General features: G+C 45.2%; 1 protein-coding gene across 4 annotated transcripts; it reads right to left on the reverse strand.

The window, feature by feature from the left end:
- Window positions 1-2708: 2708 nt before the first annotated feature.
- Window positions 2709-26263, reverse strand: GTF3C3 (general transcription factor IIIC subunit 3). 4 transcript variants are annotated; one of them, XM_068137987.1, is made up of 19 exons: window positions 26118-26263; window positions 24927-25029; window positions 21626-21816; window positions 21100-21223; window positions 20449-20640; window positions 19296-19461; window positions 18425-18572; window positions 17768-17840; window positions 16678-16764; window positions 15988-16091; window positions 14508-14679; window positions 13867-14069; window positions 8899-9000; window positions 7991-8126; window positions 7093-7330; window positions 5975-6165; window positions 5608-5732; window positions 4146-4298; window positions 2709-3400 (listed from the first exon to the last, which is right to left on the reverse strand). In XM_068137987.1, exons 1-19 carry the CDS (start codon window positions 26214-26216, stop codon window positions 3278-3280), a joined length of 2730 nt encoding a protein of 909 aa, XP_067994088.1. In that variant the 5' UTR covers window positions 26217-26263; the 3' UTR covers window positions 2709-3277. The 4 variants fall into 4 exon arrangements, with proteins under 4 accessions (XP_067994088.1, XP_067994091.1, XP_067994093.1 ...); XM_068137990.1 differs by lacking the exons at window positions 2709-3400; window positions 4146-4298 and having other exon boundaries at window positions 5616-5727; XM_068137991.1 differs by lacking the exons at window positions 2709-3400; window positions 4146-4298; window positions 5608-5732; window positions 5975-6165 and having other exon boundaries at window positions 7302-7383.
- Between the last annotated feature and the right edge of the window lie 147 nt (window positions 26264-26410).

Here is a 26410-nt window from a genome sequence, read left to right on the forward strand (position 1 = left end):
AGAGAAGTGTAGAACCTAATTTAAATGAACACGGGATGTATGATGATGTGGGGAGTACATGTAAAGGGAGAACGTGTTGTAGGCAGTCCAGGAAGTCTGTAAATTCCAAGTATCTCAGCCAATGGGGAAAGGGAGAGAGAAATTTGTGTCCAGGAGTTTAGGATAAAAGGGGAACTGTGCCTTCCAGCAATTTGAGAGACTTCACAGGGATTCTGCCCAATGGACTCTACCTTCATTCAAATAAAGTTTTACAGGACTCCTCTGCCTCCTTCGTGAACATTAACCTCTAACAACAGACCATTTTCCTTCCACTCTGAGCTCAAACCATGGAGCAATCACAGCTGAAAAAGTCTTCTCAAATAGTACCTGCTATTTAACACTGCTTTTTGGAGAATGCTTCAGGAGGTCACCTAGCAAGGGATAAATGCTGGTGCCCTTTGCCTGTACAGAAGGAGAAGGCACACAGTAGCTGTGTTTGCACACACTGCACTGCACATTGGCAGGGCAGCAGCTCCAACCACTCCTCTCCTCCTGTAGGAGGTCTTACCAACACATGGTGTACCTCAAGGGCTGCTTCCTCACCACTTCCTTGCACCAGAGCCCCCTGCTCTCTCTAGGACCCTGCAGCTGCTATCATTTGGTGAGTTAAAACACAGGCTGGTTAGATGCCCATGGCCATTCCCTTTGGTACTTGTATTTGCACAGCTTGACAGTGAAAGTTCAACACATCCGACTGCTGCTTCTAAGCCTCTTTGGGGTTCAGAGTGTAAGACAAAATGTAATGGTGAAGAATTGCTGTTTCTCAGTACCTTGTAACTTTAACACTGCTTGAAGTTTATGCCTGCTTCTGCAAGTGGTGCAGGATGAAAGAGCTGGTCCAGATGCCCAGGATGCATTTTGGATTGGTGTTTACTTCAGGTTTGCTTTAGTCTGATTCTGCTGACTGAATGCTCACTAATGACTGGAGTGCTTCTGGAAGCCATCTTCTAGCTTGCATTCTTCGGAAAGGAAACTGGTCTGTCTGCTCAGAGCCTGCTCTGCAGTGTGGTGAGTGGTAGCTCACCCATTCCAGACAGCAAGAGTACACAATAGACAAGAACTTTCTTTCTTTCAACATAGTGATTTTGGTAAAGCTGTAGTAAGTCTAATACTGTTGGCACCTGCAGGGTCAGTAGCTGAGCTCTATATTGCTAGGGTAGACCGAGCCATTGTCCCTGGGCTTGGTACCTGCTAAACCTCTCAACGTAGTTACAGTAATATTTGCAGTATTTAAAGATGAGTTTTCTAAACAGCCAAAAGGTTGTTTGTTTTCCTGTTCAGCACATGTGGATGGGGAACCAGCCTTCTACATTTGTTGGCGCTGGCATCAGGTAAACACAACTGAAAAGATGATTCAGCTTTTGAGACCATCAGAAGATGCTTTTATGGGCAGTCTTCTAAGTATGCCTTGAGTTAGTGTCTTATACAAACCAGCTCTTCAGCAGTAGGCAGCTAACAAAATTATGACAGTTAAACAATTAACAATGGTTAGTTTGACAACACCCTGTGTTAGACTGGAACTATTACTAATTCTTTTGGTGAGGCTTGAGGAACCATTCCCCCACCCAGCTGACAGGTAAAGCTGATTTCTTAAAGCTTTCCCAGAATTGTGATGGCTGAATTTCAAGCTTCTCGTGCCCTGCTGTTTGTTCCCACACATTGCAGAACTGGTTGGATGGGCTCTGAGCAACCTGATCTAGTTGAAGATGTCCCTGCTCACTGCAAGGGTGCTGGATGAGATGGCCTTTAAAGGTCCCCTCAACCCAAACCAGTTTATAACTCCATGATTTTACATTTCAGGAAGATAGTCCTTTCTGTGAAGGAGGCTTAGGAAAGATGGTGGGTTCCTCTCCAGAGCACATTAAGTTCTTGAGAGCATTCTTAAACTGAGCTTCAGCCAGGTTAGCCTAAGGATGAATATCACACATGCCCAAATCAGTCCAATAGAGATGTTCATACCTCAGGATCTGCTTGTGCCTCACACTCACAATTCCCTCTGTATCCTTCACTTAAAAACAATTTATGTAAAAGCCCTTGGCAGTGGGATTGTGTTTTCCTTTTGTGTGAGTGCTCAAGATCCCTATCTCCTGGGTGTAAAAGCTGAGCTACTTCAGAATTGTGGCAGCACTAGGGATCACAAATAAAGTAATTTAGGGTAATGCCTTGATGATGCTCAGTTTTAAAGACAATTCTTTAAAAAAACCCCATAACCTCCCTCTATGAAAGTCTACTTAAAATAATATACAAGCAGTAGGATCTGAGTATGTCAGACTCAGATTCCTATTGGATTCTGTTCCAAAACTGTATAAAGGGTCTCTGGCTGCTGATTCTAAGCACTACTTCTGTGCTGAGGGCCCTATTTCCTGGGACATGACAAACTTTTCTGTGTGAAGTGACAGGAGTCAGTTGCTGCAAGCAAAAAAAATTAATTTAAATCCCTGAGACTACAAGATGTGAAAAGGCCAATGAAGAATAAGGATTAATTTGTTTATGGTAAAGCCCTGCTCCTCTTTTGCTGGGTTGCCAGCAGCATGCTTCCACTATCAGATGCTGCTGTTCAACCATCAGAAGTAATTCAAACCCCAGGGCATTTGTGATCTATGTTAAATAATAAGCTGTGTGGTATCATTATATTAATTTTTCCTCTAAGCTATTAGGTAGGATCAGTATCTGCTGGGAATGAGTAAACATCAACCTCAGGATTTTTATTAACAAGATCAGAAGAACAAAGGTTGCAATGATTTCAGTAAAATAGAAATCAGTCTCTTTCACAAAGAGCAGCTGCTAGGAGTATGGACTCCTAGAAGTCTCTGCATTCTCTAAAGATCTGAGTTCTCCATCCTCCAGGGAACAGTAGAAGCCCATTTCTTCTAGACGACAGTAATGTAATGCTGCACATTAAACCCCTCCTCACCAGTGCATGTGGCTTCTTGAACTGCCTCACCATCTGACTGTTTTCCTGGTCTGGCACACGTAGAGAACTGGCTGTCAGATCCCAGAGCAGTGCAGCACAGGAGAGCCATTCACAGAGGTGAGCTTGTCTGTGTTGTGCTTGGGATGGCTTCTATCTGCAGGTGACACGGCTCCTATGGCAGCAGTACAGAAAGTCCAGAAAGCTTACCTACAGACAAGCCATGACTGACCACCTACAGACAAAGCTGTACAGGAAACCAGTTTCTCCAGCACTGCATAATGCAAAGCTTGATACAGAGAGCATCGCTTCCTGCCACAAAGTTCATCATACAACAGCATAGGTGTACAACATCTTCTGTGCCAGCCTGGTGTTTCCACTGCTCTGGTAAATAAGTGACAAGTTAAAGGCAGTGTCTCTTCTCAAGTCTGTCTGGTCAGTTTCAATTCCCTGTAGAGGTAAGGATGTAAAAAGTTACCCCTATGCAAAAATGGTACACAACTTGAAAGACAAGAAGCAATTAGTGGCATCAAATCACATATGGTTGATAGGAGCTGTAATCAACCAGGAAATGTCTTTCCTTGTGCCCTTCTTTAATGAGTTTCTACATGTTGTTAATCACCAAATTATGTAATTACATACTCAAAACACTAGCTATAAATTAGCTAGCCAGCTCATAAACCTTTAATTAATTTGTATGCCAAGTATTTACTTCTCTAGTCAAATGTGAACTCTGCCATACACGATGGCTGCCTCCAACTCCCAGCACTGACTAACACCTATGTAACCTCTTCACTTTCTCAACTCTTCTCCTTGCCTAAATACATCTGTAATTTTTTTACCTACCCATGCCAAAGCTAGGCAGGAACATTCTTTCAGCCCAGGCTTGCAAATGTATGACATCAGCTGGGATGAGCTACTGCAGCTCAGCTGGACAAAAACCATGGCTCAGATGTATTTAGGCATTTTTGATACTGGTCCATATAGCTCCAGCATGTTAGTGAGCAGAGAAAACTTGCAGTTATAGTTTACATGCAACAGAATAAAGCTCAGCTCTTTGTTCAGGTGAAGTTCTTTAATGACCCTTTTTGCTGCTACTTCCACCTATCAGTTGCACCTGTTTCAAAGGTGGCTGAGATGTTATTCATACGGACCTGCCTTTATTCTCTGTACACAACTTACAAAGACATAGTACCTCTAAGGTGAGGGGAGGAAGGTCAAGGACTTTCTGGTAATAGTGGATTGCCAGGTGCAGCAGTCCCAGCTGGTGAAGGCCACGGCCAAGGTTGTAGAAAGACTCTTGACATGGTCCACGCAGGTCCAGGTACCGGTGAAGGAAGGAGAATCCCTGTACACATCATACACATTTGTGAAAAGGCACTTCAAGGTAATGGAAATATTTAGTGGAGAGTAGAACAAACAACTGCCAATATCCTGCATGGGAATAATCAGCCTGTGGTCTGTTAACTGGATCTGGCAGATGAAGAGAAAAAGGTGAATAAAGGAACTGAGAAGTTGAGTGTAGCCTGAACTGGAATCCTGTGCAAGAGGCAGCTAGAAAGGGGAAAAGGAGACAGGGAAACCAATCACTTCCTAAGTCCATAACGTTTGCTTCAGCAATGCAGTTTGAGAGACATGTCTGTGAAAGGCATGTGGCAGAGATCCTACACTACAGTACTTCTTCAGAGCAAGAGAACAGGGAAGAAAATCCAGACTACAGCCATCAAGTCTGAAATCAGTAATATTTTCACAAACATCTCTGTGAGTAATCACTGGGTATAGATAAAGAACAAGCTACGGGTTCATCAAGAACAGATTCAGATGCATGTAGCTGTAGTCCAAAAGCATGCTCTCATCTCTCATCTGGGTGCAGAGTGGGTCAAGACTAACTCTGAAGAAAGACCTGGTGGTGCTGAGTGACAAGAAGCTCACCATGAGCCACCAGTACCCTCAGGCAGCCCAGAAGGCAGCTGTGTGCTGGACTGCATCAAGAGGAGTGAGGTCAGCAGGACAAGAGAGGAGATTCTGCCCCTTTGCTCTGCTCTGCTGAGATCCCACCTCAAATATTGTGTCCAGTTCTGGTGTCCCCAGTATAAGAAGGACACAGAGGTGTTGGAGCGAGTCCAGAGGAGGGCCACAAAGGTGATCCAAGGGCTGGGGCCTCTCTGCTGTGAGGATAGGCTAAGAAGCGGGGGTTGTTCAGCTGGAGAAGACTCCAAGGGGACCATAGAGCTGCCTCTCAATACCTGAAGGAATCATGCACAAAGGCTGGAGAGGGATTTTCTATAAAGGTGTTGAGCAACAGGACAAGGGGGAGTGGTTTGAATCCGAGGGAAGAGTAGATTTGGACTGGATCTTAAGAAGAGGTTCTTTGGTACGAGGGTGGTGGGACTCTGGAACGGGCTGTCCAGGAAGGTTGTGGATGACTCCTCCCTGGGGGTGTTCAAGGCCAAGTGGGATGAGGTCTTGAGCAGCTGAGTCTAGCTGAGAGACATCCCTGACCATGGCAGGGAAGTTGGAGTCTCTGAGATCCCTTCCAACCTGAGCCATTCTATGATTCCGTGATGGCAAGTGATTTAAACAGAGCGTGTTGTAGCCATAACACCAAGATACAGAGCCATGAAACACTGCTGGTAAGATTAATTCCAGTAACTCACCTGTACTAGGAGAGCATGCCTCTTCAACACATACTTCTGAGAGGCCATGTGGATGAAAGTCAAGCCAATGCAAAGGCTGTACAGAGGTTCATCAGGGTTTGCACGGAAGGCTTGCACATACTGTCCTAAAGCAAACAATTCAATCAAGATGGTGGTTGTGAAAAGCATCCCTTAAGAATTTTAAGGGCAGAACCCAACATCTTCAAATTAGAAGAATCAGCTAAGAAAAATCAAAGCATCAGACTGACACTGTTAAATCAGCTATCATTTTCTGAGGTATGAAGAAAATTACTTTACAAAATCCTTCTCAGAAAAAAACCAACATTCACTTGTGATATTTATTACTGTTGAAGATAAATGTTGTTACCAAGTGCATGCTTGAAGCTGCCAGACACAAAGGCATTGTGCCCATTCAGGACACAGAGAGCATGGTTGTCCGGGTTCTTCAGCATCAAGCGCAGACAGAAGCGATGGTGACGGACATCCTGAGACTGCATAGTGACTTGGTTGAAGATGTTCCACAGCTGAGGTTTATTGACATTTTCCATCACCATGATTCTGTACAGTATAAGTATGAAAGTATACAGGAAATTAGTAAATGCTATATAGGTAATGCTGTAGCTGCAATAAAACCTCAACAGTTTAGGGAAGGTAAAATTCAAAGAGCAAGTCAGTGACCGAGGATAAGGTGAGAGTAAAAGAGACCCAACGGTTCTGGCAAAATCAACCAACCTACTGCACTCACCATGAGGGTGGTGAGATATTGGAACAGGTTGCCCAAGGAGGTGGTGGAAGCCCCATCCTTGGGGGTTTTTAAGGCCAGGCTGGATGTGCATCTGAGCAACTTGATCTAGTGTGAGGTGTTCCTACCCATGTCAGGGGGTTGGAACTAGATGATCCTTGAGGTCCCTTCCAACCCTAAACTATTCTATGATTATGCACTTTCTGGTATCAGAGGCTGTCAGAAAGCCCTGTACAGAATCCCAGCATAGTAGGCATTGGAAAGCACCTCTGGGCATCATCTAGCCCAACCCCCTGGCTAAAGCAGGGTCACCCATAGCAGGTTGTCCAGGATAACAATGTCCAGGTGGGTTTGGAATCTCTCCAGAAAAGCAGACTCCACAACCTCTCTGAGTAGCCTGCTCCAAGGCTCTAGCACCCTCACAACAAAATTTTCTCCTCATGTACAGATGGAACCTCCTGGGCTCCAGTTTGTGCCTTTTGCCCTTTGTCCTGTCACTGGGCACCCCTGACAAGAGTCTGGCCCCATCCTCTTGCCCCCACAGGTCCTTTAGCTCTTGCTGAGCAATGAGAAGATTCCCTCTCAGGCCCTCTCTTCTCAAGGCCAAACAGCACCAGGTCTGTCAGCCTTTCCTCACTTGTTTTATCTCACGTTGAAGGACAACGGCTGCCTCCTTTGGGAACAGTCTCAGCAGCACAACAGCCCCAGTGAAAGCAAGTACAGATGAAGCTGCTCTGCCCCACCTGATATAGTTGTATGCTTTCCTGAAGTTCTTGTCCAGAATTGCAGCAGATAGACCGAAGTATTCCAGCTCCTTGCGCTTCTGTCTATCATCATAAAATGAATAATACTCCAATGAGGAATCCACAAGCAGCTCTGCCTCCTTGTACCGGGAGAGGTCACACAAGGAATAAATAGCCTTCAGGAGCAGGTTCCACCAGTCATCTTTTGCCAGCACACTCGTGAGAACGGCAAAAATCGCTACAAAGATTCAAGTCAGGAAGTTGAGAAAATTCCAACAAGAGGGCTAAACTCTCAAATAATAAAAGGAAAAGCACTTATGTTCTACTGACCTTCTCAAAACCATCTCAGAATTAACAGGTAAAATAAAGATACAGTATTTACTACTTTTTTCTTCCTTTTTCTTTTTTTACTTTAAGTGCCATTTATAAAATACCAGCTAAAAACCTGTAAAACTTGGGTACAAATGACAAGAAATGCACACAGGGCAAGTCATAAAGCTCCTACAGCAATGCATTACAGTTACTCTTCTGAACCCACCTAAGGGTGCCTAAGAATGTGGCCTGACTCAAGCAAGTCTGGGCCAGCTAAAAGCATCACAGCTCTATCAAAACATGTATTTCTGTTCTAGATGTGCATGCACTGTATGTGCACTGAGAACAACACTGGGCTCTATGATCTCTTGAGGTCCTTCCCCATTTGAATTTTTCTGTAGCCATATTATTTTTTTCTGAATTATTATTCTCTTAAATGGTATCATCTTAATTTTTGCTGCCTTCTCTGCCCTAGACATAAAGCAATGTTAACATGAACTGCATGGATTGAGTGTGCCAAACACGTCACATTTACTTAACGTTTCAGAACTAAGTTTATCTTGTTGCTTTAATAAATGTTTGTTACCTTTTGCATCGCAATTTGCTGTCTCTTGGTCGTCATTGTCAGAGATTTTATCCCTTGACACCTTAATAAGATAGAGGTGTCTCTCTCCAGATTTGGAACTAGATATCAAACACACCTGAGCTCTGCTCATTGCTACCTAGAAACAAATTTAAGGGCAGCATTTCAGATTACAATACATCTGTGACATAGGCAGCCTCATGGCCAATCCATCTTGCTCTCGCTGCATGACAAAATGCAGCTTAGGAACTCCCAAAGAAAGTGTTATTTCTGCACTGTCTCATGCTCCAGTCCAAACTGGAGCAAAAGAAGCTACAAACTCTCTTTAAATGACTTAACAGACTTCTGGAACACCCCTGTATATATTGAAATCAAAGCTGTTTGCACAGGCACAACAAGGATAAAGGGTTTCTGCATCAGTTTCAGAAGTAGGTGGGTAATCAGCTATTCAACCAATGTAATACAATAGTATTGGATAAAACTGAAGTCTATTCCCCTCTCTCCCAACACAAACCCACTACCTCTGTATTTGCTGGCCAAATAAATTGGGGGGGGGGGGGGGGGCTAGGTCATTTTACTTCAGGAAAATGAGACAAATTGATCTAAGAACTTCAAAAGCAAATTGATGAAATAGAAACCAGTATTCACACCTCAAGAAAGCACTAAAAGCTAAAAAGTAGCATAAGAATTCAGTGTGTTCTGTGTACACTGAGAAACATGTTGCTGAAGACACTGCACACACAGGTCATTCTCTGCTCTGTCCCTACAGGCAGGGACACCAGTATTACAGGCTCCCTGCAAGATTATGATCTAACAAAATGAATCATTTGAGTATAAAACCCACTGGCTTTCCTCCTAAGCTTGTTTGTGTCTTGTCTTAACCCAACTCACAGCTGGAAAGCTTGGCTTACCTTCAGTAGCATTGCCAGCATTGTGAGTAAGGTGTCAACGTAACCATACATTTTGCCTTGGGAATACAACAGCGTGGAGCGATGAAGAAGCAGCTTTAATTCCTAGAGAATATTGAATATTATTAGAATAGAATAGACCAGGTTGGAAGAGACCTTCAAGATCATCACGTCCAACCCATCACCCAACACCACCCAATCAACTAACCCATGTAACCAAGCACCCTGTCAAGTCTCCTCCTGAACACCTCCAGTGACGGCGACTCCACCACCTCCCCGGCCAGTCCGTTCCAATGGGCAATCACTCTCTCTGTGTAAAACTTCCTCCTACCCTCCAGCCTGAACCTCCCCTGGCGCAGCCTGAGACTGTGTCCTCTTGTTCTGGTGCTGGCTGCCTGGGAGAAGAGACCAACCTCTGCCTGTTTACAACCCCCCTTCAGGTAGTTGTAGAGAGCAATAAGGTCACCCCTGAGTCTCCTCCTCTCCAGGCTAAGCAGCCCCAGCTCCCTCAGTCTCTCCTCATAGGGCTTGTGTTCCAAGCCCCTCCCTAGCTTTGTTGCCCTTCTCTGGACTCGTTCCAGCAAGTCAACATCCTTCCTAAACTGAGGGGCCCAGAACTGGACACAGTACTCAAGGTGTGGCCTAACCAGTGCAGTGTACAGGGGCAGAATGACCTCCCTGCTCCTGCTGGCCACACTGTTCTTAATGCAGGCCAGGATGCCATTGGCCCTCTTGGCTGCCTGGGCACACTGCAGGCTCATGTTCATCCTACCATCAACCAGCACCCCCAGGTCCCTCTCTGCCTGGCTGCTCTCCAGCCACTCTGACCCCAGCCTGTAGCACTGCATGGGGTTGTTGTGGCCGATGTGCAGAACCCGGCACTTGGATGTGTTAAATCTCATGCTGTTGGACTCTGCCCATCTGTCCAGCCTGTTGAGGTCTCTCTGCAAAGCCTCTCTACCCTCTAGCAGATCAACTCCTGTCCCCAGCTTGGTGTCATCAGCAAATTTACTGATGATAGACTCAATACCCTCATCCAGATCATCAATAAAGATGTTAAAGAGGATGGGGCCCAGCACTGATCCCTGGGGGACTCCACTACTGACTGGCCGCCAGCTGGATGTGACACCATTCACCACCACTCTCTGGGTTCGGCCATCCAGCCAGTTCCTAACCCAGCTCAGAGTGCTGCTGTCCAAGCCATGGGCTGACAGCTTGGCCAGGAGTTTGCTTTGGGGGACGGTGTCAAAGGCCTTGCTGAGGTCCAGGTAAACTACATCCACAGGCCTCCCCACATCCATCAGGTGGGTCACCTGATCATAGAAGGAGATCAGGTTGGTCAGGCAGGACCTGCCCTTCCTAAATCCATGCTGGCTGAGCCTGATCCCTTGGCCATCCTGCAAGTGCTGTGTGATTGCACTCAAGATGACCTGTTCCATGATCTTGCCTGGCGCTGAGGTCAGGCTGACAGGCCTATAATTCCCTGGCTCATCCAACCGGCCCTTCTTATGGATGGGCACCACGTTGGCCAGCTTCCAGTCCTCTGGGACCTCGCCAGTGAGCCAGGACTGCTGAAAAATGATGGAGAGCGGCTTGGCCAGCTCCTCTGACAGCTCCCTCAGCACCCTAGGATGGATCCCATCTGGTCCCATGGACTTGTGGGGATCCAGGCGGCTGAGCAGATCACCAACTACCCCATTTTGGAACAGTGGAAAACTATGCTGCTCCCTGGCTCCTTCTGCCAGCTCTGCAGGCCAGCTGTCTGGAAGACATTCTGTCCTGCTAGTAAAAATTGAGGCAAAGAAGGTGTTAAGTATCTCTGCCTTTTCCTCATCCCTTATCACAACGTTCCCCTCCGTGTCCACCAAGGAGTGGAGGTTGTCTCTGCCCTTCCTCTTGCTATTAATGTATTTATAGAAGGACTTTTTGTTGTCCTTCACAGCAGAGGCCAGACTAAGCTCCAAATGCGCTTTTGCCTCCCTAATTTTCTTCCTGCAAGACCTAGCAACATCCTTAAATTTTTCACGGGTTGCCTCCCCTCTCTTCCAAAGGTGATACACCCTCTTTTTTTCCCTTAGTTCCATTAAAAGTTCTTTAACCATCCAGGCTGGCTGTCTGCCCCGGCGGCTCATCTTCCGGCACATTGGCACAGCCTGTCCCTGAGCCTTCAACAGTTCTTCCTTGAAGTAGGACCAGCTCTCCTGGACCCCTTTGTTTTTAAGGGCTTTATCCCAAGGAACCCTCTGAATTAGTTCCTTGAGTAGCCTGAAGTCCGCCCTCCGGAAATCCAGAGTGGAGGTCTTCTTGCCGCCCCTCTTAGCTTGACCAAATAATGAGAATTCAATTATCTCGTGGTCACTGGCCCCTAAGCACCCTCCGACCACCCCATCGCCCACCAACCCTTCCCTATTGGTGAAGAGGAGGTCAAGCATAGCCTTGCCCCTGGTAGGCTCTCGCAGCACCTGGGATAAGAAGCTATCCTCCATGCATTCTAAGAACCTCCTAGATTGCCACTTCTCTGCTATGTTAAGATCCCAGCAGATATCAGGCAAGTTGAAGTCACCCATGAGAACAAGGTCAGGCGATCTTGAGACAGCCTTAAGCTGCCTATAGAATGACTCATCAACATCCTCCTCCTGGTTGGGTGGTCTATAACAGGCTCCAACCAGGATGTCAGCCCTGTTGGCCTTCCCTCTAATTCTTACCCACAGGCACTCAACCCGATCGTCCCTAATCTCCGTCTCAATGGCATCTAGTGCCTCCCTGACGTACAGGGCCACCCCTCCACCCCTTCTTCCTTGCCTGTCTCTCCTGAAGAGCCTGTAGCCATCAATTGCAGCACTCCAGTCATGTGAGTCATCCCACCACGTCTCTGTGATGGCAACTACATCATAACTTTCCTGCTGCAGTAAGGCTTCCAGCTCCTCTTGTTTGTTGCCCATGCTTCGTGCATTAGTGTACATGCACTTCAGCCAGGCTGCTGGTTTCACCTCTGGCTCTGGCTTATCACCCCCAGACCCCAGCCTGGGGGGACTGGTTTCAACCCCTTCCCCCTTCGAAACTAGTTTAAAGCCCTATCTATGAGACCTGCCAATTCCCTCCCCAGAATCTTTTTCCCTTTGAGGGATAGGCCATTCTCGTACACTCTGATCTTACCCCTCCTCTGGGACAGATGTGCTCCATCTGTTGCCAGCTGGCCTGGTGCAGCAGAAAGTTTTTCAAGATCAAAAAACCCAAAATTCTTTTGCCTGCACCAGCCTCTAAGCCACTTGTTGACTTCAGCTGCTGACCTGTTCCTTATGGTATTCCCACCTGCAACTAAGGGTATAGACGAAAAAATTATTTGTGCCCCTGATCCCTCAACCAGATCTCCCAGGGCCCTGAAGTCATCTTTGATAGCCCTGGGAGTTCTGGTTGCAACATCATCATTCCCTAACTGCATAACTATCAAGGGATAATAGTCAGAGGGCTGCACCATCTGGTAACATCTCCAACCATGGCTCCTGGAAGGGAACAAACCTCCCTGTGAGTAGGGTCTGGCCGACATATGGGGCCCTCTGTTCCCCTCAGGAGGGAATCGCCAATAACAATTACCCTCCTCTTTTTTTTAAGGGAGCAAGTCCTGATGCCGGCGGAAGGCTGTTTAAGCTTAGGCTGTTTCACCTTAGGCTGTTTTGCCACAGGGAAAACCCCAGATGGCGTGCCCTCCGATATCAGAATCGCCTCACCCTCAACCTCCAATGCCCCGTACTTGTTTTCCAAGGGCAGTGGGGGGGGTGAGGGGGGGCAAGGAGGTTTAACCTTGCATCTTTTGATAGGAACCTGCATCCATTCCCCTCTTCTTTTTGGATAACTGGCCTCTGCTGGGGGGGCCTGCAGAGCCTGGTTACTCAGGTTCGTCACCCTTCTGCAATTGCATACATCTCTAAATCTAGCAACCTTATCCTTCAGTCCAGCCACCAGGCTAAGCAGACAGTCAATCTGCTCACACCTAAAGCAGAAGCCGTCCCCTCTACCCTGCATCTCAAGTGCCAGGTTCCAGCACTGTCTGCAGCTAGATGCCTGGACACCTACCTCTTGCTTATGACACCTACCTATCTGCTTATATTCCCCCTCAGTCTGAGTCGAGACTGACTTTTTAAAGGAGTTATTGTGGCGAGTTACCACCATGGCCAGCCCTGCCCACCGGACCTACTGGAGAATGTTGTTTTTTAACAAAGTGTGGCGGCGCGCGCGTCCGAGCGAGAAGTCGGGCTGAAACGGAACCGCCCGCGAGCTGCCGCGGGCTTTGAAACTGCCGCGGCACGCAGGGGCCCGAACGATCCCGAACACATGGAGAATCGGTGAAAGGCGATTCCTGCCGAGCGCAGAGGCTGTGTGCGGGTCCTTCAGGTCAAAAACAGCAACCTCTTGCACAGAAAATGAGTTCATGAAACAAACTGGTTTGGCTCAGTACAGTACCCATAGGACTGTAAAAGCTTCTTGCACGCTGTAAGAATCTTGGCAGCAGCAGGTAAGATTCAAGTAAACCACCCTGCACTAGATGTTGTTTGAAATTCTCAGCTTCCAGAGAAATTAGGCATAACTCTTACCTACAGTGAAGGTGCTGCTGGAGATAAGCTACAGAAACTTGGCTACAGCATTGCAGAGGCCAAACCACCCATGTCAGGAAGCTGATCAACTTGATGCAAAGTGATCAGTGTCAAGAGCGGTTCTCAGTGGCCAAGAGCTTGCAACTCACCCGAAAGTAATCAGGTAGGACAAGGGAAATACTGCTAAATTGGTCAGGGAGAGTGAGCCACAAGGCCTCATCCCTGATGCTCTGTAGTGAGTCATTTGCTGCACTCTGAAGGCTCACCATGCTGGAGATCAGGCTTAATTCGTGCTCCTAGGTAGCTGACAGCTTTGGCTGTTACCACTGTTCAGCAGAATAATGTTCCCTAAACTGGAAGAGTAGAATGCTTCACCTACCTGCTGGGCAGCGTTGGCATCCTGTGCCAGTGTGTCTGGGTCATACATGGGTTCCAGTGCCTCCAGAGCCTTCTCAGGTCGGCCCAGCTGCTGCTGAAGTGTGGAAAGTGAGATTCTTGCATCCAAGTGCAGTGGGGCAAGATCAACAACTTTGGCATAGCTCTCTGCAGCACGCTCCATGTGTCCCAAAGCCTTCAAGCACTCTAGAAATACCAAGTACACCATAATACACGTGAAGAGCAGAAGATTTCAAAACCTGTAAAATACTTCATACACTTTTCAGACACTTGTTCAGTTAAAACCACCTATATCATGCATTATTAAAGTGAAAATATTCAGAAATAGGTGAAAATGTGGATGCAGCAGCACATAAAGTATCATCACTTGACAGAGGATGGAATGCAGAATAGATGCTCTTTCACTTCACCAAGTGTTTTTTACCTGAAGTAAGTTTCAATCTACATGACGAACAAGAAAATGCTCCGTGACAAGGTTCTCTCAATAAATTCCACTTATAGGTTGGCAAATACCAATGATCATTCAACATGTCACTCAAAAATTCCTGTGATCTCAGACAAAGGTCCCTGGCAATGCTCAGCATTGTATCATCATCATCCCTCAGCAGCCCTGCTGCTCCTCACCCGCATGCCGCAGCCAGACAACAGCCAAGTTGTACCGCTCAGAACAGACAAGGGAGCTCAAGAGAGGCAGCGCCGAGTTGTACTCTCCCACATCCAGAAACGCCTCTGCAACATCTAAGTACAAGTCACCCATTTCTTCTGGATTTTGTTCTACCAGAGTGGTCAGAAGAGGCTTAAAGGAAAAACACAAAAAAAATAAATGCACAAACCACTAAAGACACAAATAAGTAAAGAATTGCTCTCTCTAACATATGGCTCGGGAAAGCTCACTGTCTTTGTTTTAAGGAGCGAGACAGGTGCTCTCTAACCCTTCTCAAAGGAGCTAAAATGAAATGCTCTACACCAGATTGCAAAAAATTAGAAGTTTAAATGGAAGTACTCTTCACAACTATATACAACAACATACAAAACCAGCCTCAGCCCAGCTCTTTCTCTCAGCTTACCACAAAATCTCATTAATCCAAAGCTTTCCACAAACCTTCCCCCAAACCCAGCCAAAAACCCAGGCCTCAACTGCGCCCCCCATAACATACCTCCCTAAACCTTCCTACCCAGGCCTGAATGATGCAGCTAAAAATTCAGCTTGCCAGCAGCACCAGGCCCCACTCTCCTGCAAACCTGAAAAGAGGGAGCCCACATCAGGAAGGGAGCAGGGAGAGAAGGGGCAGAACAGGTTGTGCTGTTCCTTTGTAAAGGGGAGATGGAGGCATTCTGGAAACGAAATAACAAAAGATTACACTTTCCAGTCCACCCCTGGACCTCTCTAGCCTCTGGAGGTCTGTACTCTATGGTTTAAGACATGCCAGTTTCTTAAACCCATAATACTAATTTTTATGCTGTGAGCAGGCTACACATAGGGAGGTGGTGGAGTCACCATCCCCAGAGGTGTTAAGAAACATGTGGGCATGGCACTTGTGGACATGGTTTAATGGCCATGGCAGTCCTAGATTGAAGATTGGAACTTAATGATCTTAGAGGTCTTTTCCAGCAAAATTCTATGGTTCTATGATTTTTATTCTGTTTGCATTCTGAACTACACTTCCTTTATCTGTTAGTGTAAAAAGTGAAAGAAAGGCCTGAATTTCAGAACTCCTAAAAAAGGCACATTTTTCAGTTCTAGACGTCTATTTCGTACCCAATGGGTGCCCATCATTGATGAGTGCTCCTCAACGGAGCACTCAACAGAAGAATGTGGTCCTTAGTATTCAACAACTATGCAGCATGGTCCCAGGCCTGCCAGAGCACAGGGTCTGTGATTTACTGTGCTTCAGCAATACTTTCACTGAAGGCATGATTTATAAGGACAAACCCAGTGTTTCTGCTATTACAGGTTTGACAAATTTCTGTCCTTGAGTGGGAGGGAGGCAAAAACAATCTCCACAGCTCTCTCAATGACCTCAGCCATATGAAGACCGGAAAAATTACTACCTTTGGTAACTTATTAAAACATCCCCCAACTTTTGGGTTGGTTCCTACTTACATTGAGAGGCTCCAGGATGTTCAAGTGAACCAAGCACACCATCAGCTTGACCGTGATGTCGATGGGAACGCCCTCAGGTATGGAGCAGCTGACCTTCTCCGCGGCTGTGGAAAGATTAAAAATTCCTTTCTGAATCCAGAAACTTTAACAAGCATTTCACAAGCTGCCCCAGGCTATGTTCAGATCTGCTAAGGAAGTACGCTCTCAGTGACTCTAGCAAACATTGATGTAGCCCTGGCCTCTCCCCTCCTTTTGTATCTTTCCAGACAGTTGAAACAACTTCTTCCTGCTCTGACACTAATCATGTCACACCAAGTATCGAGCGCTGTCTGTCTGCATGGATTTCCACAGCAGGATCCTGTAGGTGCACTTAGAACTTTTGCCCTCTCAAGATGTTTGCTTCGTAAACCTTTCCCTTAGCAATTCCTGCACCTGTACCCTCTTCTCCTTGCTTTTTGAAGGATATACTCTGTATTACTGTATTTGTTCCTAAGCTGATCCTGTGTACCAGCGATCTGGCTGTATATATTGTTAGAAGTAAGTTCTGAGTAAGGAGGAGAGTATACAAGAAACCTTTCCTGAATGAAGCCCTATTTCTTTGCTGTTAGAAATCTTCCTCCTTTTCATATGATTGCAGTCTGAGCATATGATCAGTTCACAGTCTTGCACAAACCTGACAAATTAAAATACCTGCAGCACTGGATTCAGTAACTGGAAGACTCTGGTCATCAGTCATGGCCTCCTGGCTTCCCTCAGGTTCTGCCACTGTCCCTGTGTCTTTTAAAACAGATTAGCAGGTTACCCTGGGAGCACCAAAGTCACAAGCCAAAAGTGCTTGTGAATTCATGATCAATTGGTAGCTTACTCTGGAAAGTGGGGTTTGGGCTTTTTTTCCCCACATCATTTTGAAGGACAGCAGAGCAGGAAACACTCACAAAAGTTATAAATCAACAGCAAAAAGTAAGCTCAGTCCAACCCAATACAGTTTAGAAGCTTTGTCCTAATGGCACACCCCAGGTAATTTAGCAAAACTCTTATAATTCCCAGACCCATTATTATTCAGCTTCTTATAAATGATCTGTTCCAAGTCAGTATCGGGTCAGTTGTTCACTGACCAACTGTATTTTTACCTGGTCCATTAAAGCAAAAAGCCAACAGAAGTATGTTATCCCTACACTGTGTTTGAAGTGCTGAAACATCAACCAGTTTAATCCAGCAACAGACCCTCTGCTTACGGAGCTGGTGTGCTGGCATCATTCCACAGCCCAAACATTTTAAGACTGAAGCAATGATTTTCACAAAGCAGGCTTCTCAAAAACAACTCTACTCAGTTACAAGCCAGCATTCCCAGATTTGAATATATCTAAACATTTCAATGTTTAATAGCAGAAGTTGGGTTTATGAAGAATATTACTCTTGGGTTGAGATTCTTGAGTATAGAAACCACTAAGCTTATCCAAGATTTTTTCAGAAGCTGTTTAGAAATAGCTGGACTGATGTAAATACTCCCAGGAATGTTTAGAACTCTAAAAGGCTGCAGCTACCTGGAGTGCAGCTCTTGTACTTCATGAGTCAGCAGGGCTAATTTGACATCAGAGAAACTCCTTAAAGGGAGCTGAGGTCATGCCATGTAAGTTATTAAGAGACACTGGAAAGTTTCAGAAAAGAAAAGCCTGTCAATGTGCTTCAAAATACCTGTAAGAGCTGAAAATGAAATGGAAGGAAAGATGTCACATTAGATGAGCAGCAGGGGCAAGCTAACCGCTTCTAAGCTACTAACCTTTCTTCTCCTCGGCTGGACTTTTTTCTGGTGTTTTCTTTTCAAGTACAATTCCTGCAAAATCTGTAATAACCTAGAACAGATGAGTAACTCAAGTAATTTTAAAGGTTCACAGGACATATGGAGTAACCAGCTCGCATGGCAGTTGGTTTAGATATCACCAGAGTTATCAGAAAAAAAGCTGAACTCATTTCACACATGGTCAGTTGGCTAGTATTGAGTTTGATCACCTCGTGTCCAGCATTTCTTTAACAAATACAACAGCTACCTTCATCGTAACTAGAAGAGTTTTCAGCATTTATAGTTTCTTTTAATGCTTCTTGGAAGACTGTAAATAAAGTACCAGGTAATCACAGAATGGTTTAGGCTCGAAAAGACCTTTGAGATCATCAAGTCCAATCATTAACCCAGCACTGCCAAGTACACGGCTAAACCTCAGCACCACATCTACATGTCTTTTATAAAAACACCTCCAGGGATGTGGCCTCCACCACTTTTCTGGGCAGCCTGTTCCAGGACTTGACAACCCTTCTGAGGAAGCATCTGATCAGCAACAGAACCAGGACCACATCTAAGCACTATAAGAACATAGACTGTCCATCCTGACCAGCAAAGAGGTGCTGAACACAACATAAGAACGTATCTAGTTCTCCATACCGCCAGTGCTTTGTCATACTGTTTGGAGGAAATATACAGCTCAGCTGAGATGTTAACATCTTCCATGGAGACCAGGCTCTGGTGCTTAGTAAATGCTTCTTCTATTATCTCAATAGCAGAGGTCACATCATTGGCTTCATAGTAACTCCTACAAAACACAGATGAGAGACATGAAGTATCTGAGGTAACTGCCAACATGCTCTTTGAACACAAGCCAAAGGATTTTCCTATTTCTTTTATTTTTGCCTAGTTGCACGTATTTTCATTAGCAAGTTACAAAAGATGGTAAGAAAGGGGCCATTTTTATCTTTCCTTGCAACTGTTAATTTTAATGTATTTCAAACAATCATGTTAGGACATTTCTGGATTTTTCATCACAGTATTCCCCACCTCCAGCCAAATTAGTGATGATGTACCACATTAACCTGATTTCAGAAAAATCTTCATTAATAATAGTGTTACACTACAAATCCTTGCATTTTTGTGGTGTATTTCACAACCACAAGGATCAACACACTTAAACTGTTTGGAAACAGGCTGGTAACAGCTTCCTACAACTTATGTAAGCTGAGATATAAATTACTTTAACAAGTTATTAAAACCACAATAGGAGGGCTGCAAACTTCAACCATAGGTCTTCTCTGTCTCGAGCAAGAGAATGCAACACTTCTAAGTTGATGCATTGATCCTGCACAGGATAACATGACAACAGCAGTGGATTGAATGCTTGTGGTGGGCTCACCCCAGGAAAATCAGATGCATTTTTTAATTTCAGTCACACACCCAGCTTGCAGCAGCTGCAGATCTTATCAGCACCATCTTGTGAGGAATTCTAGGAAACCAAAGCATGCTGTTTTCCAGACCAACTCACTTTGCCATGTCTCTTGCCAGCTGCATGAAGCGTTCTCCATCAGAGGGGGAGAGGAGGTTCAGGATGCGCCTGTAGCCGTCCATAGCCATCTTGTGCTCCCCCAGTTGCTCGTACAGGCTCGATCTCTCCCACAGGTAACGCACGTTGGTTGCATCATATTTCAGAGCTGCAAGAAGCCACCTATTAGCAGACTAGCATAGGAAAAGGCAACAATGGATTTCACAGTTATTTCCCTGACTAGATGAAGGCTTATGGGCACATACCAGGTTTTGGTAAGGGCATCCTACATTAAGGATTAATGACTCTCTGACTCTGGACAGAGGTACCAGAATCTCAGCAAACTGCAGCAACCTGAATCACACAGCAGAAGAAAACAGAACTGCTGCCATTAGCATCTATGGCATTGCCCTGAGTTGGGCAATCCCAAGCACAAACCCAGGCTGGATGGAGAATGGACTTAGGGGTGCTGGGTAATCAGAAGCCCAACACAAGCTGGCACCGTTCACTCACAGCCCAGAGCCACCCATGCCCTGGACTGATCCCCAGCAGTGTGGGCAGCAGGTGGAGGGGATTCTGCCCCTCTGTTGAGACCTCACCTGCAGTATTGGGGCCAGCTCTGGAGTCCTCAGCACAAGAAAGGACATGGAACTGTTAGAGCTAGGCCAGAGGAAGACTTGAAAATGATCCAAGGGCAGGAGCACCTTTGCTACAAAGGCAGGCTGAGAGAGTTGACATTGCTCAGCCTGGAGAAAAAAAGGTTCTGAGGGGACGTGAGAGCAGCCTTCCAGTATTTGAAGGTGGCTACAGGAGTGCTTGAGATGGACTTTTCACCAAGGCATGTGGTGACAGGAGGAGGGGTAATGGCTTCAAACTGGAAGCAGCAGGATTGACATTAGACATGAGGATGAAATTCTTCCCCATGAGGGTGGTGAGCCACTGGAACCTTTTCTGGAGGTTGTCCAGAGAAGCCATGGAGGATCCAAGCCAGGAAGCATTGAAAACCAGGTTGGATGGGGCGTTAAACAAGCTGTTCTAGTAGGAAGTGTCCCTGCATGTGGCAGGCAGTTAGAACTTGCTGATCTTTCAGGTCCCTTTCAACCTGAACCATTTCAAGATCCTAACATTTATTTTCAACTATCAAAATGTTTGCTACCTTTTGTGTAGCAAAAGACAGCCTGTTTAATATTGTCCTGTTCCAGTGACATTTCGGCCAGTCTAACCCATTCCTCAGTATCACTGGGATTTAGGTGAGCTGCAATCAGTTCAAACTGTAAAGACTTCTCCATGTCACCCTGGTCTTCATAGATCATGGCAAGAGTAGAAAATGGCTCATGAGCAAGAGGAGCTGTGAAAAGACAAGAAGAATGATTAAGAATTACTGTTTTCAAACCACCCTGAAAACAACTAATTTGCTTTTGTGCAACTACAGATATGACAATTATAGGAAAGATCACTGTTTAAATTCAGGAAAATACTTTCAGCTTGACTGAATCTTAACAAATATTTATAGCATTATTCTCCATTGCAAGTCATGCTGATGTTCATACCTTGCTTCTACAAAGACAGTAAAAGCAAACCATGTAAAGCTAAGCAAAGGCCTCTGCAGAGTTTGGGTGCTGGTTTCCTTTTGCAAGCAAAACAGTAAAAGAAGCAGGCTCTATGTTCTCAGTTCCACCCTGCTTTCACAGTGACTTGCCTTGTGCTGAGTATTCTCATCACCAGTGGAGGCACACTACATTTTCCTAGTACGCATGACAATTTCACTTGCCCTTACAGCCCAAAAGGTTTAAGCACTCTAACATACCCTGTCGAATGATTTCCATGCACATCAGAATGGCCTCCTCGCGTTCTCCTCGAGCAAACCGGATATTGGCCTCTCCCATCAGACCCCTCAAGGCACGAGGAAGTTTGCTGCGAGGTCTTTTCTCCTAAATGGAAAAAGGGAATTTTGATCTACTGAAGATTAAGCTGTGCTCACATTCAGGAGACAACAGCCACACTTGTGCTAAATATGAGTTTACCTAAGTACTAGTGATACTAACTGACCCAAATTTTTGCTGATTTCCACAGCTGACGGTAACTCTGGTATCTAACGCAGACAATCCAGACCCTGCAAAAATTCACTTCATTACTTTTGGAAGTTTGCAAACAGTAATCTACAGGAATTTTAACAAAAACAAAGATAGCTGACACCACCATAACCAGAAGTCTCCTACATGGATTGATTTTCAGGCAGCTTTCTCAGCAAGTAGCTAAAGTCACACAAACGGACTTTTTTGCACCATGCTTCAGGAGAAACAGGGGAGTTCTATCAAAGTTCAAATACTTGCCTTCATCATTTTCTTGGTCTCTCGATTAAGTACCATCTCCAGCACAAAAACATCACCAGCTGTGGGTTGCTCAGTAGTTTCTTCTTCCTCTTCTTCTTCTTCCTCTTCATCCTCCTCCTCCTCTTCATTTTCCCCAAGCATGGATGCAAAGACCCGATGAACAGATTTACTGACACCATCTGAAGTTTCTCCTGGTTGAGAAGGAAGCAAAAATGTAATAAAGAATGTTATCAAGAGCAAATGTTGCTTACCGGGACAAGTGCAGGGGAAACAGAATTCTTCATACTCAGTAGCCCACTTGAACCAGCAATTCTTAAGAAAAAGTCTTGCTGGAATGCATAAATACTGTTAACCACCTTATTTGGTTTTAAAGCTCTGTGTTATCCATCACCAATGCTTAGTATCCCCCAGGCTCTAGCATTTTTGGGATATTTGAACTGAAAGCATGGAGGAGTACACAGAACAAAGCAACAGTTTAGTCAACATTCTTCTCAGTCCTCATAAGAGAAATGTATCAAGCAATTTCCAAGTGCTGAACTGGTCAGGTGAAGTCAGGCTTTTCAGCTGAAGAGGGTAAGTGAGCAGACAATTGTGCTAAATAACAGGGCAGGGACCAATTTTTAGAAGACGAATTTAACCCAGGATCTTGTAACCATTCTGTTCCTGACAGTAAGGGCCTTTTAGCATGTGTAAAGGTGAAATCCAAATCATTCACATTTCACTGGGAGAAGAAATAACAGCATTTTTTAAAATAAGTATGTGAAGCCATACATTCAAAATTGCCATCATTAAAGTAGATAATTTATTTTAAAAATGCTACTTTTTTTAATGACAGCCTTGCATTACTAAATTAGCTCAGGGTTATTATACCCAAGTGCCTATCTGTGCGAACTACCAAGTTACGAAGACCTTTTTTAATGACAACTTTTCATTTTTAAGTAACCTAAGGTTATAAACCCCCATAAGTCTCTACCTATGCAAGACAGGTAAAGGTGAAAGGTGGTTGTAGCCAGGAAGGGGTTGGTCTCTTCTCCCAGGCAACCAGCACCAGAACAAGGGGACACAGTCTCAAGCTGCACCAGGGGAAGTTTAGGCTGGAGGTGAGGAGAAAGTTCTTCACCAAGAGAGTCATTAGTCATTGGAATGGGCTGCCCGGAGAGGTGGTGGAGTCACCATCCCTGGAGGTGTTCAAGAGGAGACTGGACGTGGCACTTGGTGCCATGGTCTAGTCATGAGGTCTGTGGTGACAGGTTGGACTCGATGATCCTCGAGGTCTCTTCCAACCTTGGCGATACTGTGATATCAAAACATCTAAAGATCTGATAACAGAACAACTACAGTTATCAGGCTGAGACTGAAGAACAAATCTATCATGTATTGCCCAAAGCAAGATTGAACTGGATACCACACCTGACTTTATCCTTATTTCCAGTGAGTGTAGGTTTTTGGGTTTCTTTTCAGACTTAGATATATTTGTTTGTTTCTATTCTGACTTTGATATTAAGTATGTAAAATCAAGACTTTTCTTCCTGCACTATCTAAAAAAAAAAATGTATTAATTTCATTACCCTTTAATTCCAGTCTCCTTAGTTGCAGGGATCACCTGAGGATTGTAGCAGATTAGCTCTGAAGATTCATGATCCAAAAGCAATTTTAACACTGACCTTTTCTAACATTTCTCCTCTGAATATCCAAGTCAGATTCTAGACAACTCCTTAAATAAACAGTATCAAAGTTTCCTTGATTCTGACTGCTCTTTAGACTTCTGTGCTCTCTGTAGTTTGAGCAGAAGTAAAACTAGCACACAGATCTATCAGGGTATGTTTATTTTTTCCTAGATAAAGATGACAGACATGGAAAAGAACCCTGTAACAAACAGGGTGGAATACAGAGAAAAGAAGGAGTAACTTGGAAGTATTTCATCAAAAAAATAAATGTTCAGTAAAGAACCACAGATATTCGGCTCCAGCCATACTTCCAGTGCTCATTTCCTGTCCTTCTAGGACAGGAGGCAAAACTGAGGTACTACTGAGGTGCATTTTAGGTGAGACGATTTAAGGTCTATTTTTTAAATAAAAACCACCACCAAACAAACCAACTCACAAAAAAAAAAAACCAAAACAAACCACCACCACCAAAAACCTCAAACACCCAAACACAATAACAAGAAAAGCCCCAAACCCACACGCAAACCACTCCACAACACAAAAAGCCCCCAAAACACAAACAGATGATGAAAATTTACAATGAAAGCAGGAAGAAGAATCTAAGAATCAACATTGAAGAGACCAAAAATTGCACTTTGCTATCTCACAGCCCTGGCAGCCCCAAAAGAATGTGCCCTGGTGATGCATGCAGTAGAGCTTCTAAACAAGTGTTCTGAAGCAAACTGCAGCACCCAAAATTCCAAGCTCAAAGCCAGAACATGAGGCAGGAGATAAGGCAGCACTGATACAAACGAAGGAGAGAAGTGCTGTGCATAACACCTGCTGCAAATCCTTTTGCTATGTCAAATTATGAGGATATTAAACTCATTTTCCTAAGGCACCTAAGGAGATATCCCAGTAACTGTACAAAGAAAAGCACACAGAGAATCTGTAGCTCAGAATTTCCAGCCGGAGAGAAATGAACACACAGGCACCCTAAACAGGTCAAACAATAACTGAGTAGGAGAACAACACAAAGAAAGTCCTCTTTTGAGCTGTTTTATTTCACTTAGGATGAAAAGGCAACACTCACACAGTAGAATCATACATTCTGAAACATTCAAGACTTGACAAAAGTCTAGCAAAGAGATGAGCAGGAAAAAACCCCAAACCAAAACAGAAGGCCTTATTTGTAACTTCAGAGAGTAAATAATTGAGGCCATGTGGTTATCCTGTTAAGAGGCCAGAAGGGGAAAACTGAAGTGTTTCCCAGAAAAAAGATAGTTAATTGGCCAGATCCAGTCTCTTAAACACACTAAATGAATTACAACCCTGGCTGTGACATAGAGTAGAATAGGTTGGAAAAGAACTTTGAGATCATCGAGTCCAACCTATCACCCAACACTATCTAATCAACTAAATCATGGCACCAAGTGCCTCATCCAGTCTCTTCCTAAACACCTCCAGCGATGGTGACTCCACCACCTCCCTGGGTAGCCCATTCCAATGGCCAATCACTCTTTCTGTAAGACTTGGAACATCTTACACAGATGCAAAACACTGCAGACAAGTATAAAAGTCACCTATCACTGATAAAACGCTTCCATTGACCTTTTAAATGCATTTTTCACTGGAATTATTTCGTTAACATTTACCGTCAGTTTCATCCTGATCTTGGGATTTCCCAGATGCTTTTTTTGATGAAGATGGAGCCTCTACCTCTTCAGTGTTTTCATCAGCAGACGTATTCTCACCATCCTATACACACCAACAATACCAGTTATCAGCTTTATAACATGACTCATTGCTATTTGCTCTAATATTAACAACCAGCACTTGGACCAGGGGTTTCCAGCTTCTGCACTGCAAGTGAAACAGGTGGGTAGAGCCCTACAGCTCTGAAGGAACACAGCACCGCATTTATAGTCTTGTGAACGCAAGATGACTCAGATAGTGACCATGCACATTACTTTTCACTGAAGAGACTAGCCCATTGCTTTGCTCACTTGGCATTACAGTGAGGTAGGGTGACACGGCTGACAAGGCACAAACGTGACAAATCCTTTCAGAAATCTGCCTTTTTAAATGCAAAATTAAATACCAAAACAGGACTTGTTAGTCCCGTGAGAAGGCTGCCCCACTATATCACTTAGCCTTCCATTTCAGACAAGCTCTTTTGAATGTGCTCTCCAAAGACCAGCTGCATTTTGAGGTAATGATGGTGAAATTAACAATACTCCAATCAAGCATACAGTGTGTCTCATAATGCTTCCATCTGCTTACTTTTAGACACAGAGCTGACTCTCCCTGTATTTTTTGCTGCCAAGAATCCAGAAAAAAATACCAAAAGGAGTCAAATTTGGTCCTCTCCTTCAGTCTTACACAGATGGTGGAAGAGTGGTACTAGTATATGCTGGATGATTTTATATCCAAACCTGATTCTGCTCATTACTCCAACGTAAAGAAAATGTTCATTACGGTGCCTGACAGTAACTGCCACTAGCTTTTATCAAATCCAGGGCCTTAAGCCGCACGGGCATGAACCAAACCGTCGCATTCTGTGCCTCTGAAAGGTCTAAGCTGCCTTGAACAACTTGTCCTACCAGTCTCTAATGACCAGTACAAATTAAGGCTAGTTTCTTGTCATTTTTGCAAAGAAATTAACAGTGATGGGGACATAACCGACAGCTCTGCATAGTAATCAATAGCTGAGCACAGCAACGCTTGACATAAGCCCCGCCATACAAAGGGGAGGCAGCCCCTGACGTGGTCGGTGCCCTGCCAGGTGGTGCCACGGAGGGAGCGGGCCGGGGCGGGCCGCGGGGCTGTCAGCGGGGCAGACTCACCTTCTCGCGGCTCTTACGCTCCTCTCGCCGCCGTTCGAACTCCTCGAAGGAGATCTTCCCCTCCAGATAATCGATCAGCTCCGGGCTGAAGCCCGACATGGTGCTGGCACGAGCCGAGGGCGGGAAGTGCCGCAGCCGGCGCTCGGGAACGTAGTCGCGAGCGGGACGCGGGTCCCCCCTATAATGGCGCCCGCCGCGCCTCGCGCGCTCGCAATCGAGTTCCTGCCCGGCTGCCGCGGGGAGAGGGGAAACAGGGAGGCCTTCCCGGGGAAAATGTCTCCTGGGAGCGGGGG

Source organism: Melanerpes formicivorus, unplaced genomic scaffold, assembly GCF_026170545.1.
Source record: "Melanerpes formicivorus ecotype bairdi unplaced genomic scaffold, bMelFor1.0.p_v2 SCAF_5, whole genome shotgun sequence".
NCBI classification, from domain to species: Eukaryota; Metazoa; Chordata; class Aves; order Piciformes; family Picidae; genus Melanerpes; species Melanerpes formicivorus.

Excerpts from the sequence above, each read along its gene's own strand:
- GTF3C3 (XM_068137987.1), bottom strand. The coding sequence starts at position 26,216 with ATGTCGGGCTTCAGCCCGGAGCTGATCGATTATCTGGAGGGGAAGATC. Across the intron at positions 19,462-20,448 it reads TGTCTTTTGCTACACAAAAG|CTCTGAAATATGATGCAACC; the intron begins GTAGCAAACATT and ends GGCTTCTTGCAG. Across the intron at positions 18,573-19,295 it reads CTGGCAAGAGACATGGCAAA|GAGTTACTATGAAGCCAATG; the intron begins GTGAGTTGGTCT and ends TGTGTTTTGTAG.